The 18153-nt window shown below is 38.7% G+C and overlaps 1 protein-coding gene across 1 annotated transcript in view; it reads left to right on the top strand.

Annotated features, from left to right (window-relative positions):
- Nucleotides 1–16423, top strand: part of plekhg4 (pleckstrin homology and RhoGEF domain containing G4) — an 83763-nt gene extending 67340 nt beyond the window's left edge. The window contains 11 exon segments of the mRNA NM_001134808.2: nt 1204–2093; nt 3540–3789; nt 4048–4137; nt 5804–6028; nt 7058–7228; nt 7415–7592; nt 9035–9151; nt 11428–11694; nt 11783–12006; nt 12996–13062; nt 15916–16423. Coding sequence (NP_001128280.2) covers nt 1204–2093; nt 3540–3789; nt 4048–4137; nt 5804–6028; nt 7058–7228; nt 7415–7592; nt 9035–9151; nt 11428–11694; nt 11783–12006; nt 12996–13037 — 2454 coding nt within the window. The 3' untranslated portion in view covers nt 13038–13062; nt 15916–16423.
- Nucleotides 16424–18153: the final 1730 nt, after the last annotated feature.

Here is an 18153-nt window from a genome sequence, read left to right as displayed (position 1 = left end):
GTGCTCTGTATAAATATTTGCAGTGTATTTTTATACATTTGTAAACTTATATATGAACATCACATGCTTAACTACTGTCCTGCAGTTAAGGTACATATATTGATATAATCTAAATTAGCTTGTTTCTGTCGGTTGAACAGATTAAGCGGCAGGAGCAAAAATAATAAAGATCAAAATTTATCATTTACTTTCCCAAAGTCACATTGAATTGTCCACTTTTGTTATTGGCACAATAGCAGCCTTGGGATTTTGAATGGGATCCTGCAGCTCCGGTAGCCATTCCTAAGACATAAATTCCAGAGGCCTTTATCGTATGATGATCACATCACAGAAACTGCATCCAGTGAATGCAGCTGCTTTTTGCCCAGATAAATGAAGACTTATAAAGAACCACTTGTGTTCTCAGTGCTCAGATACATTAGTTGCATGTCAATGTCTTTGTTATTCTTACTATTTCTGTTGTGACCTGAAACTGGACCAGAAGCAATGAAAATTATTTGAGCTAACATACTATTTCTATCTTGTACATGTATTTTTTTTTCTTTGAAATACACATTTTTATGGTATGTTATTTATCAGTTCTGCTGTGTCCATCCATCTTTCATCTAAAAAAAATTTCTGTTTGTTGACAGTCATCTGCCACATGGTAAATGTACCATCCTAGTCAGGAGTTTGAAATTAAAGAAGATGGAAGGCTGTTTTATCATCTGCTAGCAGAGTTACTAAACACTCATGCAGCAAAACATCATAATTACTGCATATACCATTGTCTTAAAAGAAATGGTGTTTAAGTTTGCAGGCTAATTTATATTTATAAACATTAGAAAAAGTTAAGAGTATCAAAATTGGCCAGAACCTTGTCTGTTTAGGTGCCATGCACTGATTTTCACTGAGCCTTTAAGCCAAATCTGATTCTAAATAAAGTTTTGGCCTCTAAACATTTTAGCACTGTGCAATTTAAAATATATAAAATACTTTACAGTACTGTATGTATCTGTTTAGATGACACTTGAAGAGTACTTCTGTATAGCCCTATGACAACTGTAATATCACTAGCTTTGTAGGTTAAATTAAAAAGGTTTTGTGGTTCATGCAAAGTTTTGACAAACACACTTGAATTAATAAAATGAAAACATTTGTTACGTTGGCAATATTGCTACTATGCTACTTTGTTAAATCGTTTTGTTTTTTTCCCCTTTCTAGGCTTACGAATGGGCTCTGGAAAGGATGCGGCATCTGGCCTCCTTTAGCTTGGATGACTGTAGCTCACCAGAGATGTGCTTGTCTGCAATTGAGGGCTTGGAGAGGTACAAAATTCAGCATCCAGAAATTAGTGAGGAGAAATTCATGGAGATGAAAGAACTTGCCTGTGAGTTGAAGATTGAGAAAGCCACCAAGCAATGGAAGTTTGCCTGGTCTAAGTGCCAGGAGGCTCGACATGTTTTGGAGAAAAAGCTGGAGGCTGCATTACGGGCAAAAAGTATGTTGTCTGGGGAGCAAAGCTCACCAAGAGAAGCTGATGGAATGGAACAGAAAGAACTATTAGAAAGTAACAGGAATAAGTACTTTTTCCAAAGCAAACCATACAATTCACCTCTCTGCCCAAGAGAAAGGAGACTGGGTAGAGTATTGTGCAACAGGCCTGAAATAGGGAACACAGATGACCATACAACACGCAAAGCCAGTCCCACCTCAGATGCAGGCTCTACAGTTACATCAGTGTTTAGAACACGCAAAATGTCTCTGCAGAGTATCTCTGGAGAGGATCTTAGTCTCGATCTCCTCCATATTGCCCCTTCAGGCTCCTCAACCCCCACTGTTACACCACGTCCCTTCACAAGAAGACTGTTAAGAAAGGCACAGAGTTTTGACCTCCCTGGAAGTGAAGGGCCAGGCTATGGGTGTCAAAGAAGACTGAGTGAGCCGACAAGGCGTGGCAACACTGGAGTGTTCATTAAAGGGCTTGAAGTAAGTAGCACAGAACTTGTAGACCGACCCTGCAGCCCAAGACAGACCCGTGACTGGTCAGCTGAGTGTATGTACAGTGAAAGAAGGTGCAGTGTGTCCTCATCTGATGGGAGGAGCCGCAGCAGGTGGGAAACTGTTACATTTATCTGGTTGTATATGTCCCTTTAATAAATGTATTGAGTATTTCTGTGGAAAATAAATCGAAGTCCATGATAAATCAAGAATATAAGTGGTCATCTTTAGTTGAATCTGTGCTTATAAATAATGCATTAAAGGGGTTGTTCACCTTTATAAAAACTTTTAGTATGATGTAGAGAGTAATATTTTGTTTAGCAATTGGTCTTCATTTTGTATTTACTTCAGTTTTTGAATTATTTAGCTTTTTGTTCATCAGCTCTCCAGTTTGGGATTTCAGGAGCTATGTATGTATGTATAACTTTGTTTATGAAGCGCCACAAGGCTACGCAGCGCTGTACATCTGGTTGCTAGGGTCCAATTTAACCTAGGAACCAGGCAGTGAAATATAGACTGGAATATGATTAGATGAAGGCCTAAATAGAAAGATAAGTAATAAAAAGTAACAATAAAACTGTAACCTCACAGAGCAATAGTTTTTTGGCTGCTGGGGTCAGTGACCCCCATTTTAAAGCTGGAATAATTAAAACATATTAACAGATAAAAAAATGAAGACCAATTGAACAGTTGCTACGAGTAGGCCATTCTAAAGGCAAACCACCCCTTTAAAAGTGGCAATTAAAGCTGCAAACCGTTTGATATTTAAAAAGATAGATGCTAAATAGTTTTCTGACTGTCCAAAATGTGTTCAGGAGCCTTTATCCAATGACTGGGTTACATATATAAAACAAATGTTGTAGTAATCACCAAGCTTAAGTTGCCAAAGTGTCCAGAACACCAAGTAATCATTCTACCCAAATGCCTCTATAATAACCTCATCCACAAGTTAAAGGAACAGTAACACCAAAAAATGAAAGTGTATAAAAATAATTAATATATTATTTACTATTGCCCTGCACTGGTAAAAGTTGTGTGTTTGCTTCATAAACACTACTACAGTTTATATAAATACCCTGTTGTGTAGCCATGGGGGCAGCCATTTAAATTGAAAAAAGGAGAAAAGGCACAGGTTACTAAGCAGATAACAGATAAGTAGCATAGATTCCCATTGTATTCTACAGAGTTATCTGTTATCTTCTTATGTAACCTGTGCCTTTTCTCCTTTTTTCAATTTAAATGGCTGCCCCCATGGCTACACAGCAGCTATTTCTATTAACTATAGTAGTCTTTCTGAAGCAAACACACAACTTTTACCAGTGCAGGGCAACATTACATTATATTTTAATTATTTTAAAGCTTTTTTATTTTTTAGTGTTACTGTTCCTTTAAGGCCCTGAGAGGCCTTATGCTATCTTACATTTCAGCCAGATCCCTGCAGGTTCCCCTGGTTCTGTAGTTAAACCATTTAGTTGCCCTTTTTTGAACAGTATTTCGACCTAGCGATCCTTAAATTTCTCTAAGGTTCTCAAAATGACCCTTCTCATTGTTTTTTGTAGCAAGCTCCGTCACATTATTGATGAAATGGTGACGACAGAGCGAGAGTATGTGCGCTCTTTATGGTACATCAGTGAGAATTACTTCCCAGAGATGGAGCGCGTGGACCTGCCCCAGGATCTAAGAGGAAAACGAGGAATCATTTTTGGGAACCTGGAGAAGCTCAGAGACTTCCATAGCCAATATTTTCTAAAGGAGCTGGAGAGCTGTTGTAATCACCCTTTGCGAGTCAGCCACTGCTTTCTCAGACATGTAAGAGGTCCTTAATATTAGACACTTCCAAATGGTAGACATGATTTCCAGAGATTGCTCTGCTGTAAGCATATTCTCATTGACCATTTATGATATTTTCATTTTATGACCGTTCATAAGTATAACAGGGTAGATGTTTATGCTTACCTTTACTAAAGACTTTGTTTGTAAAACACTGAACCTTATCTGCCAATGTGGAATGCTTTTTTGACAAAGGTTTGCTGCTCACTGACCTGCTTACTTTTGGACTCTCTTTAGAAAGACCAGTTTGGGATGTATGCTTTATATAGTAAGAACAAACCACGTTCTGACGCCTTGCTTGGCAGCCATGGGAACATTTTTTTTAAGGTGAGAACATAATCAAAGTTGCATGGTTTGTCAGATGGCAGGAAAAGAGTTTTAGATTTTAGTGTTTTCAGGTAGTGTGTATGAACTATATTGAAAACTCGTATGATGCTACTATGTTGGGTGAAATCCAGGTGTTAGAAAGTTATTATATTTAAATTATGAAATTTGTAATAGAGAATTCTGGGTCTAAAGCAAGTTGATGAATTTGGGGAAGATGTGTGCTAGGGTAAATGGAATGTTGCATTGGATTCTGAGGAGTATTTAAGTTGAGGGGGGTCCTTGGGAGGGGGTATTTTAGGGGTGGATCATGGAAAGGATGCGTGTTGTTAGAGGCTCTGGAAAGCTGGCTTGCCTGTTTGAAAGTAAATAATTTCAGCTTTAGTTTGGTATTGCCTTGTATCCCTAAAAACGCAAATTAAAGTGGCAATATACTTCTATGGTCAATATGAACTCTATAAATAGGGAATGTTTTTTAACCTATCACTTTATTAGTCATTTTTGTACGAAATAGTGAAGAGCTGTGTTATATTACATTTAATAAAAAATGTAATTTACAAGGTCTAAAGTCCCCTTCAGACCAAGTTAGCAGCTTATTAGCCCATGGAAGAGGGCCTAACAACCAGCCCAACCAATATCTGGTTGCAATTACTAGGCAGATTGTAAAATCCTATCCAGTGATGACTGTATGAGCATGTTAATTTGGTCGTGACTGGTCTGCCCAACCATCAGATCAGCCCAACTTGTCCAATTATCAGACAAAGATCTGCATGTTTGAAAACCAAACAAGTGGATTTGTTAGCGCGTGGCTAGTTCTACTGCTTTGCTTTTTGCATCTGTTTGGCAAAATGTGAACATAGGTATATTTTATTTTCCACCACACTAGTGACTATTTGAAACTGTTTTTTTATTTTAATCAAGAACTTCAGATACTTGTTGTTATTTAAATGCAACATCACAGATATTAAAGATGTCAGTGTCTCCTCATAATAATGCAGGTAGTTGCAACACTTCTAAATAGTCATAGGCTCCAATGTGAACGGTTTCTTTAAGAACAGTGAAATCCAATTTTTAAACTGCCTACAAGCTGGTAGATGCCAGTTAAGCACCACAGTAGACCCTACAGGACTTACACAAAATTAGCAGTCTGACAATCCTTGGTTTCCATTTTTTTTTTCTTTTAAGGAGACCCATCACCCACACATAAAAGTCCTTTGCAAATCAAACATGAACACCCATACATGTTTTGTTCCCTTAAAGGGAACAAAATTGAAATAATTTATATAGTGTAAGTAAAGTTTATTTTGCTCAACTAACATGAAAAAAAAAGGATTTGGAATTATTTCTTAGGGTGCCGGGTCCCGTTTAAGGGGTAAAGACAGACTAGGCGATTTGTTGGCGCGACGGCTACCTCCATGGAATAATACACAAGTCGTTGAGTGCAAAATCTACATTGTATAAGTCGCTGTTTCTTTAGCGGTGGCAATTAGTTGCCACAACTAGATTTTTTAAAAATCACGGCTACTAATCTCCCCGTCTGTCTTGGCCCTTAATCATGGGAAAAATTGAGCCTTTGTGGCTGGTATCCAAAGGGTTTAGTTATCAAGTTGGGAAAGTTTGTTTATGTTCTATGGCATATTATAAATGTATTTTTTTTTGCTTTTATCAGAATAAACAGTTCCTTCTGGGAGACAAGATGGATCTAGCTTCCTATCTTTTGAAGCCAATCCAGCGAATGAGCAAATATGCCCTGCTTTTAAAGGACCTAATTAAGGAGTGTGAAGAGGCACAAGAACAAGAGCTTGCTTACCTGCGTGCAGCTGAGGAAATGGTGAAGTTCCAGCTTCGTCATGGCAACGACCTGCTTGCAATGGATGCCATTCGAGACTGTGATGTTAGTGCCTAGAATTAAAGATTTTAGGTTTATTCATCAACTTAATGTAACAACTTTAATAATGTTAGAGAGAATGTTAGCTGGATTTAAAAAAATCTTTCAGAATGCATCCAACCCAGTGATCAGTGTGGGGCTGTATTTGATGCCCTGTTGGGTCTTTAGACATGTACATTTGGGTCACTTTTTGATATCTGCATTGTACAGTTATTCTAATTGCAGATGTAGTGCTACAATCACTAGTTCACTGAATGGAGGGGGCAGAGCTGAGCCAGCCTGCAGGATTATTCTAAACACATAGTAAATTGTGCCCTTATACTTTACAGTCTAACATGACTGCTTTAGCAAATAATAGAAGTTTGGCTAAAGCCATGTGATAGTGGTTAAAACACCAATTTCCGGCAACTCTGTTGGAGGTCTGGGAGTACCAGAAAACTTTAGGGTTGAGTGGAGGTTTTCTGGCGGCACGCAAACACCCTGTCTGCCTTTTTTGTGTGACTTTACACCTTAGTGTCTCATGAAACAGTCAAAGTTATAAAGGGTTTCATTTTTGTGGTTGGTAGGCTTAGTGAAAGGAAGCTTCCCAGTATATGTGCCCACATACTGGAAAGGGGCACAATATATTAAGTAATTTATTAAATCAGGATATGATTGGTTGATTTTTACAGGGGGCTGGTCAGGCAGTAGTAAGGCTTACGCCTGTAGCACACACATGGGCATTGGAATAATGCAGTTCTCCCTGAGAGCATTAGGACTATAAAAAAAATTAAAAAAAGTCATACAATATTCAGCTTAGTTTGGCAAATTTGACCAAATTGTCCTAAACTTAGATTGAACAATCAGGCATGTAGAATAATCTGTTCAAATTTTGCATCGTTGGATCAACAAGTTACTAGGGTACCAACAGTGAGTAATTTAGAGCACTGGTGAGGTAAAAGGTACAGAGCATTTTAAAATACATTCTATAATAAATTATTTGTTTTTTTAATATGAGGATACATATTTATTATTTTTTTGTCTTCAACTGAACAGGTAAATTTGAAAGAGCAGGGCCAGTTAGTGAGGCAAGATGAGTTCACAGTTTGGCTTGGTCGGAAGAAGTGCCAGAGACATGTTTTTCTGTTTGAGGATCTCATTTTGTTCAGCAAGCCTAAACGCATCGAGGGTGGGCTAGATGTCTACATCTATAAACGCTCATTTAAAGTAAGTCACTTTTCTTTCCTTATGCTTATTATTGCACAATTATAGATTATTTTAGGGAGGAATGTCTCCACACTCTGCTGACCCAAAGGAATAGTAATTGGAGGCAGGACTACCCTGCTTTATTATGAAATGTACTTTGTGTATTTCCAAAACCCAAACTCTCACACTATTTTTTCCCTTTTGCAGACTGCTGACATTGGGTTAACAGAAAATTCTGGAGACAGTGGTCTGCGATTTGAAATTTGGTTCAGGAGGCGTAAATCCAGTGATACACACATACTTCAAGCAAGCAACCCTGAAACTAAACATGCATGGACCAGTGATATTGCTAAAATCCTATGGCAACAAGCTACCAGAAATAAGGGTTTGTTATTGCATGAAATAATAACTTAGTGCTCAAGAGTCAATAAATACCCAGTTATAACATAAGCTTCATGAATATGGTTTTTTGTGTAGGTGCATTCTAAACAGGATGGATAGTGGTAATAATGTATGTGTGTAAGGAAAAGAAACCAGCTCCACCCCTAGGTTTTTAAACTTGGGAGCAGTCAGTTGTATGGAAATGTACAGAAGCTGCCCACTAAACTATTTCTGATGCCACGCTCACCACAGCTGTTTGTCTGCTGAAGCGCTACCTACACTGTATTTTTGTGTACTGCTGTTGTCATACTACAACACATAGGGGATCTGTATTAAAGAAGAAGGAAATTCATTTTGTAATTTTACTGCCAATAGATTTGCGACATTTTTGCAACCTAGAACACTATTTATTCTGCAGAAAGCTTTATCGTACCTGAGTAAAGAGCCCTAGAAGCTCCATTTGTTTGTTTAAGATAGCAGCTGCTATTTTAGCTTGGTTTTCTTAGGTTCCTGCTTGCAGTTTAGCTGTTATAGCTCAGATTACACATTCCTAAGGGTGGGGGGGAGTGAGTTTTATGATTTCTTATGGGAGGGGGGTGCAAGAGAGGAGAAAACTGTGCAGACTCTGACTCCGGGAATAAAGGATTTTTCTGAGAGAGGAGGTCAGATACCCTAAGAACATGTTTACAAAAAAGGAGACAAAAAATGCTGTGTTTCTTTTGATAGAGGACTTTTCTGTGAGTGCTTATGGCTGTATTTACATAGACCTTTCTGATAAAGCTTACTTAGTTTATACCTTTCCTTCTCCTTTAATGCTATTGAATGCAGCAGTATTTGATATAACTGCCCAGGTCTTTTAAAATAATAAAAGCCCTACATGAATCTAACTAGGGAGTATGGCTTAGTAACCCTGATGCATGGCCGGATCTTATGTTTGTGATTTATTGGACAGGGCAAGTTATGCTTTACTCCAATTATGACATTCTTTGGAACAACCTACATTTACGCATAGCCTATGCAGAGCATTTTCATAAATCTATGTTCTTTACTAAGCAGAGTTCAACAGAAGATATTTGAATGAAGTGATTTATACATAGCAATTCACTGATAGATACAGTGGTGTAACTATCAGCGGACCCTGTTACCTGCATCCTCCCTCATGCCTGCCTCCAAGCTGTACAACCACCTCCCTCCTGCCTGCACCCAAACCATCCAGTTCACTTTTTCAGAGTTGCAAGGGGGAGAGGGTTGCAGTAACTTGAAATGGAGGGGGCTCCACAGATCTCTTTTTTGCAGGGGGGGCCAGTAAATTGTTACACCACTGCATACATACCATTAACTTAGCATTTAATTTTTAAAAGTATTTAATTATGTAGCTTCTAGTAAATAAAAATGTTTTCCGTAAGATTTATGTACCTATACCTTAAATATTCTTTTTTTACACAGAAATCCGAATGCAGGAAATGGTTTCTATGGGAGTTGGCAATAAGCCATTCTTGGACATAAAACCTAGTGACGCAGCTATAAATAACAGAGCCGTCGATTATATCATGAAGGGAAGAGGTATGTGCATGTATGAGCATCTGACGTGAAAAAGATCTGTGTTCACCATTACTGAAATACAGAACTTTATTTTGTTAAAAAATTAGTTCAAGCATTTCAGACCTTAGCTAGGCAGGTAAACGTTCCTCCTGCAGTGAACACTATCTTGGCTGGATTCTTGACATTAAAAGTGTTTTGGGGTTATGTAATAATAGACACTAAGGGGTATATTTATCATGTTGTGTAAAAAGTGGAGTGAAGCATTACCGGTGATGTTGCCCAGGGCAACCAATCAGCTATTAGATTTCAACTGTTAGAAAATCAAAGCAAAGCATCTGATTGGCTGCTATGAGCAACATCACCAGTAACGTTTTACTCCACTTTTTACACAGCATGATTAATATACCCCTTAATTTGACCAGGGGTAGTAACCTATAGCAACCAGTCAACGGGTAGCATTTATTGGTCACATGTTAAAAGCAAACAACTTGGTTGCTATGGGTTACTACTCCTAGGCAAACTTAGTGCTTTTTATTACATATAGGGGTTTGAGCCCCACACATTTGTTATTCTGCTCTTTTACCTATGGCTGGCCAGTGGCATAAATTGGTCACGCCAGGCCACCCCGCAAAGAAATCTTTTGAGTGAGCCTGGCGCAAACAGTCCCTCCTCCCCCACCCCCCTCCAGGCCTGCACCACACTGAACCTTCTTTTCTTCTTTACTTGTACCAGTTATTTAACACAAACTGGTGTTCTGCAGCCTTGGCCACTACAGAAATGGGCATATTACACCGCACCTTTACCATGTAAACCCATTTTGTAGTCTGAGATCTGGAAAAATTCTTTTTTTTTTAGTATATCTTTTTGGAAAAGCCATTATTCTGGTCACGATGCTTGCCATTTTCGTCAACCAAATGCTATAGAGATTCAAAGTATGGACACATTGTTCTGCATTTGCAGTAGATAGTTTGCTATAAACATTGCCCTAACTAGTCTTCTGTTGTGTGTGTTAGGAATCTGCAATGATTCTGTTGATCCTCATTACTAATGTCAACTGCTGTGGTTTCTCCTCCGTTTTTCCACTGGTGGAGAAAACTATTATACAGCCCCCTACAACTGCAGATTGTGTGCTGTGATAGGTATTCAGTCAGCCTGACACTTCCCACACAAGGTGGATTTTGGACCAGAAATGCACACTTGAGTGATTTTGATAAAAAATTGCCCATTGTCACTGTGACAGGCCTATTGAATTACCTATCAATACATACATAACGAGCTGTAAGGGGGACAAATCAGGGGTTTCTCTGCCAGTGCTCTCCACTGCTATAAAAGACATTAGCAGACTGAGGCTAATGCCACACAGGGGCTGATCTTGGCCTCTGAAAAAACACAGGCTGAGAATTGGCACCAACACGGACATTAACGTTCTTACTTGCCTGACAGCCAGGGTGCAGGCACACACGGTGGATGTCTGCTCCAATATGCAAACTCTTGCATTTGAGCATCGATATCCGGGCCAACACAGTAGTTCCAGGCGCAGTCCAGTGTAGGGGCTGATTCCCAGCCTGCGCTTTTCTGCAGGTTAAGATTAGCCATTGTGTGGCATAAGCCTTAAAGGAGAACTAAAGCTTAACAAAAGAATTAGGCTAGAAATGTTGCACATTCTGTTTTGGGCTTCTGTACTAGCTCAAGGCAACAACGGCCCTTTAGCAGGAAAGATCTGTGCCTCCAAAGATGCCACAGTAGCTTCCTATCTTCTATTCTGCCCATTCCCTGCACATGCTCTGTGCTGCTGGCAGTTTCTGAGCTTAGGGACTGACTCACAATATACTGTATCCATAGAATATAAATATCACAATATAAGGCTGATTAGTAATTAATACAGATAATTACTGCTTGACAGCTCTGAAACCAATGCAATTAACATAAAAAAATTAATAATCAGCCCTGCAGCACCACCCTCTTTGACAGGCCAACATTATTTTCTGCTTGACAGTTTGCAATGACCCCTAAGCTCGGCTTCTCAACAGCTGCTAAGAGCGCACTGAGCATGTGCACTGTCCCGTACGGTGACCCCCTGTGACAAGTTTGAATTACTGAATCATTACAACTATAGAGATGCTGAACCTTTTTGCTTGTTCAGTGAGTTCAGTATATAAAATATGGTATTTCTAGCCACATTCATCTTTAGGGGTTAGTTCTCCTTTAAAGATCCTCGCTTTGTACCTAAATAATTGTAAATAGAAACTTTTACTTTAATGATAAGAAAGGAACACATTTTTATTTGTTTTTAACAGGTGCAAGAACCAGAGCTTCCATTGCAGTATCCTTGTTTGATCACTCAGATCCTTACAAGAGAGGTCAAGCACCCATAACCTGCAGTTCAGTATCTTCTGCTGGAGGACCCTCCTCTTCCTCCTTGCTGGGGCCCCTTAATCTTCATACATATGTCAATCAATCTCTTCTGTCAGGAGTGTTTTCAACCAGCAGACCCTTTGACACTAGCAGTTGCCTTGAAGAGGATGAATTGGAGAATGAGACAAACAGCAGCCAGCCTTCCATGAGTATGTGGTTTCAGTATTTCTAAATTAATTGTCTGCATAATTTGCTGTACATTATATAATCCTAAAACTGTATTCTTGCTCTTTATAGCCACTGAGAGCTCGGAGTCTTCACAGTGTATGTCTGGTGCTGGGTCCAGCGGTTCAGACAGTGGTTGCGTGTCTAACATTCCCCAGGACAATGTATCAGAGGATGCTGGATCTCCTTCTGATGCATCTGCTCCCTATTCCATTCAAGAAAGGAGAAACAACTCCAGCTCAAGGTTTCCACGAGCGGAAAAAAGCAAATTTATCAACCGCCAATATATTTCTGCTGTAAGAAAAACTTTGTTTATTAAGCCATAGTGCTTCTTTAAATAAACCATAGAAGCCCATTGCATAGCCAGAAATGTTAAAACCACATTTCAATTGCAGCTTGCTATTTATATTGGAAATTTGGTTTTGGTTATTACTGTACTGCATATGTAAACTGTTTCATATTCAGTGCTAGGGGGAAGTAAGTAGATCATAGATCTGTACCTTTATTCCTTTTACTTCTTAGTGTCTCATCTTATGGAGACACCCATAAGTAAGTAATACAATGTATGAATAAAATAAATACACTCGTAATAATAATATAATAATTAGAATAACTACATTCTTTTTACATGGTGCTTTTGAATAGCATTTTACACTACTTTGTACTCCAGAAATGTTTTGGAGTAGGAGTGGAGTAGGAAAGATTCACAGTTTCTAAATACACTTTCCTCGCATACAATGTTACACACCTTTACCAATATGCTCCATTGTTTTATTATAATACACTCCATTTGGCAAAACTTCCTTCTGTGTATCAAATTCCATTTAGGGATGGTTTCAAACATTTTGCCCAACCATTTGGCATGTATATTAGCTTGAGGTTTAGTTTTAACAGATCCCATGAGATTGCAGTTGATCAGCTAGTGCAGGGTGCATCATCAAACCAGGAATTGAGAGAAGCTGCAACTCTCTTCACATTCTCTTATATCTGATAGTTCAGGCCAAACAAAGCATTTATGTGTATGGTTCATTGTATTAAAAAAAAAAAAGCAGCAGCAGCACACTTCCACCAAAAAGCGAGGAAGCTTGTTTGCGATGTCCTAGTCACCTCCATTCTATTGTGTATTTCTGCCACGTCACTATTTGGGCAGTTTCCTACCAAAACATAAAATTGTTACCTGCAGCCTTTTAATGTTTTGTTGCAAACTGTTTTGTACATATTTTATTTTTGTTTTTTCCAGTCACTGAATATTAACATCTAACTAACCCCCTGCTTCTCTCTCCAGAACCCAAGCCACATATGCTTAAGCCCTTCCACCATAGTCTGATCTTCCTTCTAACCTGTGTGTTTCAGTAAGTGCAGTTTTATGCTGTGCCATTGTTTGCTTCTGTTATGTATGGTCCTCAATACAAGGCAGCTGTGTCCTAACATGGTACCACAAACCTTGCTGCTGACTATGTGATGCTGTACAACCTTGGCAATAGGGGCTTGATTTGGGCTGTGTTTTAGAAAATAAGTTCATCTACTATATGCAGTCATAAACAACAAATGTACAGTTGAAAGCACCCCTTGCCAAATTACAGGTTTAGTTATTTTTGTAAGTGAAAAGTAGGAATCAAGTACTAAAAGGAATCAGCATGTTAAAAAAAATATATTTGTAAATGTTAATACACAGTTACATTTTATTTTACAAACTTTAATAAAACATAGAAACAAAGAAAATTGTGGCATGTTTAGAAGTTTAACCTGGCGATCAGCGGCCTTTTGTGATATCGGTGGCCTCGCCGAGTCGCCATACACGCACTGAATATCTACGAAACGAGGTTTCGTACAATATCATCAGTGCGTGTATGGCCAGCTTAACAGTCTTTCAGTCAAAGAATCAGCAATCTGACCTTTTTGTTAAAATACACATTGTAGAATAGCTCTTTGTATTTATCTGTATTTCTCTCAATCACATTTGCAGAATTTATTAAACTATGCAGTGCAGTTAGAAATAAACCTCTCATACACCATACAGGTTAAGTCACAAAAAGGTGCATTAAAATGTACTTTGTTCAAACTGCCGTTTCTTGTTTACTTGGTAATATCCCACATTATTCGTATTTATATAGCACCATCACCTTTCACAGTACATGACAGAATTGGGGGATACAAATGCCTTTTACATATAAGAAAACATACATGTCCTTTGTCGAGGGCGATTAATCTCCCCACAATGCCATCCCACCGGCTAGAATGTAAATTGCTGGTGGGATGGCATACGCAGCGCTGTGATTTGCCAAAGTCGCAGAAGATTCCTCTCAAGGCAACTTCAGCAAATTGCGGTGCCACATATGCCATCCAACCGGTGATTTACATTCTAGCCGGTGGGATGGCATTGCGGGGAGATTAGTCGCCCGCAACAATGGAGATGTGTCGCGGAGCAACTAATCTCCCCGTGTACCCCTGCCCTTACAGTACAGCTGTTACCCATATGTCCAGTGCTTCTCATTTATAGCAGTAGTTAAGTGTTGGGCAACAATGGATTAATAGCCTAAAAATGGCCATAAGTCAATTGGTCAACCATTTTTAACTAAATTAAGTGACTATAGCTTTGGTGTGGTTCACCTTGAAAGGCAGCAGTGGCGTAACTATATATACAGGAGACCCTGCAGTTACGGGGGGCCCGGACCGTGGGGTCTGCTGTACCTTAGTCCCCCCTCCCTGGCCCCTCTCCTACCTTAAATATAGCGGTGCAGTTAGAGCCGGGAGGAGAGGGGCAGGGGAGGAGGTACTGGTCGCACCAGGCCCTCTCAAAAGATTTTCCTGCAGGGGGTGCCCTGCGCAACCAAGTTACACCACTGAAAGTCAGTTTTGACATTTTCTTGGCAGATGAACATCCTTCACAATTTTTTAGATCTGACTATGTGGTCCATGAATCAAGCATGGGTGAGGATCAGTACATTTGAACATCCAGTTGTGCAATGAGGCAAGCAGATTGTGAGGAAATTGTCACATATTTAGACAGAAAAAGGAAGGGTTGATGTGTATTGGCATGAAAGAAGTTAAATACACCAAGAAAGCTATTGACCGAGATGGTACAGGTATGGGATCCGTTATCTGGAAAGCCTGTCTCCCATAGACAGTACCTTGTAATTGATCCCAACTAAGGTATAATTAATCCTTATTGGATGCAAAACAATCCTATTGGGTTTAATTAATGTTTTATTGTTTTTTTTTTTAGTAGACTTAAGGTATGAAGATCCAAATTATGGAAAGCATTCTGGATAACTGGTCCTATACCTGTAGTTAAATACACAAGCAGAGGAAGGAAAGGTGCTGGGTAAAAGACACAAGAACAAAGGTGTTGTTTGAAAGTGACACAAAGGGGAATGGCGGGCAGTTAATGTAATAAAGTAAGAGACAGTATGATGGTGTGATAGTAATGCTTTATTCATCTGAGGGTGGCATAATTCCCAGTGCTTTTGGTAACCAAACAGTTCTGAGCTTTTTAATGGAATATTTTCTTTCCCTTATCTCCTTGCAGTAGGCCCAACTATTTTATAATGCTACCTCCAGACCCACAGTGTGGTCCATACTGCTGACAAGGTCCCTCCCAGCTTCTGACCTCCACTGTCTACCTCCTATGCCACTAGAGACCCAGTGCTAATATGTTGTTATTATGCAAAAATAGTATAATTTTTCTAAGAAACCTCCTTAAAGACCATTCTGGCCCCCACACGAGGAGAATGTTCCTGGTCGGACACCCACCTCACCAGCATGCATCTTCACTATACATGGGGCAAGCAAGGGGGGAGGCCTAGGGGCGCCCGGAAGATAAATCCGGCGCTGAGTGGAGGGACAATAATGGAAGCTCCCTCGGCGGGCCCATAGCAGTGTAACCTGAAGGAACTATAGCTATAGTCACTGCCTACAATAATGTGGCTGTAACTTTTCTATGAGCTAGAGTGAAATATAGGTTAGACCTTAAAACACAAGAGCTAAAACTCAAACTAGAAACCACTTTAGCCGGAGACTATACTCACGATTGTATCTACAGCTGCATTATTTGACCACATAAAACACTTTTGAAAAGGTAGAATATAATATAAAAATAAATTGCTCAGTAGAGCATAGAGATTATGCTTAGGAGAAAATATGGATTTATTTTTATACAAGTTGCTGAAAGAGAAAACAGTTACCATATTGTTTTTTCTCTCTAGGTTTGAAGAAGCCTTTCCAGTGTATGGGACACGTGCTTGAGGCCCATAATCAAGAATCTGTATCAGACTCCAAGTCTCCCATGATGAATTTGCACCCACTGCTTCCAGAGCTCTTCAGTAGTTTTTCTTACACTCGCTAATTAGTTAGCCACTTACATTTATATGTATTATTTGAGAAAATATGTAAATAGTTTAATAAGCCAGCAGCTGTAGTTTAGTGTTTAACACATGTAGCACTAGTGGATCATTTAGTGCTTGATTCTTGGCACTCTTTTGCTAAAGAAGATGAATATTTAGGCTGCACAGTTTGTAAAATTTGTTGAAAAAAAGCTATTTAAGTAACCTCTCAAAAATAGAATAACTTTCTATATCATTTTTCATTGTTGAACTGGAATTTGATAAGTGTCTTATTTTGTAATAGTTGTACCCAAATTAGAAATAATTTATTTAATGGTGATAATACTTAAATCTGAATAAACAGATTTCTTTGTGTTTTGAGTTGATTTTTCCTCTTGATATGTTTTTTTAATGGGTGCTCCAAAACAACTACCTTACGTTTGGTTTGACAAATTATCTAAGCATATAGTCTTTGTGCATGAATTTGAGCCCATATCAATTGGCAAACTTTGCTGCCTCTTTTGTACAGAGTATACAATTGAAAACTGGTGGCAAAATTTATAACAAATGACTAGCAGCATTTTTAAAGGTACATGAAATGCAAACACATTTGTCACTATATTGACAAGAGGTTTTAGAAAGTGTTCCTTGTATATATTACACAGTTATGAGGCATATAATATATTTTGTTTGTGCACACCAGATAATATACATTTATATATTGGTATAAAACTCAGTGGCTGTTTTGGTTCAAATACGTAGCATCTTCAGTGCTTGCTTGGAGTCAGCACCTCACTGCGCACTGCTTGGTCAGAATTAATGACTGATAAATGACATTGTTTGTTGGAATTGGAAATAGGAGGTTCATAACTTAACAAAGTCCCAAACCACTGCTGTGGTGCAATTTGTATGTTGCAACAATGTTACACTGCCTTTCAGCTGTGTTGATCCTAGAATTTTCCCACTTAGCCATAGCCCAGGAATAAAATAGGCCCAAAAAGTTTGTAAGACCCATATATCTCCAGCAAAACTGATTTTAAGAGGAATGGCTCAACACATTTTGTACAGCACACAATCATTCTACCAGAAATTGGTAGAATTGTTGTCTAACACTGTAACAGGAGATCTGTTCAAATTGTTTTATAAGCAGACTTTTGTGGATTTCCCTGTACAAAAAAAAAACAATTATAAGTCTTAAAGCAAATTAGTCAACATTTTGTCGAGACAAAAATAAGGTTTTCATGAAAATGCCTGCAATACATAATTATATGCTGTATCATCAGGCCCTATCTGTAAATTAGGGAGGACCCAGGTATACAGATGCTGGGCCCAATGTGAAGAGTATAATAACAAGTAAAACTAAGCTGGGCCATACCTCCCAACTGTCCTGATTTTCATGGGACAGTCCCTTTTTTTAACAGCTCAGCCTGCAGTCCCAGATTCTTACTGAAAAGTCCTTCATTTCTCTTTGATCTCCTGCACTGAACGCTAACAAAGAAACAAGTTTCTCAAACTTAATTAAATAAGTAGCTTTTGGCGGAGAGCCCAGAATACTAAACGAGCAACACCTGCACTTAGATACAATTGTAATTTATAAGCTAAACAGGTCTATTTGGGGAACTGTGACTTGCAGCTTAAAGGGCAATTTCACCTTTTTTAGCAAAACTAATACTACATAAAACAAGACCCTAACACCCTCAAAAATGTGTTTAAACTTTAAATAACCTGCCACATTTTGTAAAAATGGGAGTTTTTTTTAAACTCATAACCACGTTATGTGCAGCATTTCTTTTTGTCCCTCTTTACACTTTTCAAGTACTGGGGGTATGGTTAAACATAAGCATTTATATTAACCTGTTTAGTTTTATTACAAGCAGTTAACATGAGATCTCTGCAAACTGTTCTGCTTTTTTGACATAAAGGTGCACAAACACATGAAAAAAGGAGGAACTACAGAACTACACCTATGAAAAGTCTTACTTAAATTTCACCTACCTCCAGTCTGTTACTGATGTGTTGGTCACTGACACCTCTTAGGAGTGATGTTGGGATTGGAAGGGGGGTGAGGATGAGTTTTGATTTACATTACACACATTTAAACACTATTTACACCCCCTCCCC

Source organism: Xenopus tropicalis, chromosome 4 (assembly GCF_000004195.4).
Source record: "Xenopus tropicalis strain Nigerian chromosome 4, UCB_Xtro_10.0, whole genome shotgun sequence".
Taxonomy (NCBI): Eukaryota; Metazoa; Chordata; class Amphibia; order Anura; family Pipidae; genus Xenopus; species Xenopus tropicalis.
This window is presented reverse-complemented; position numbering and strand designations above follow the sequence as displayed.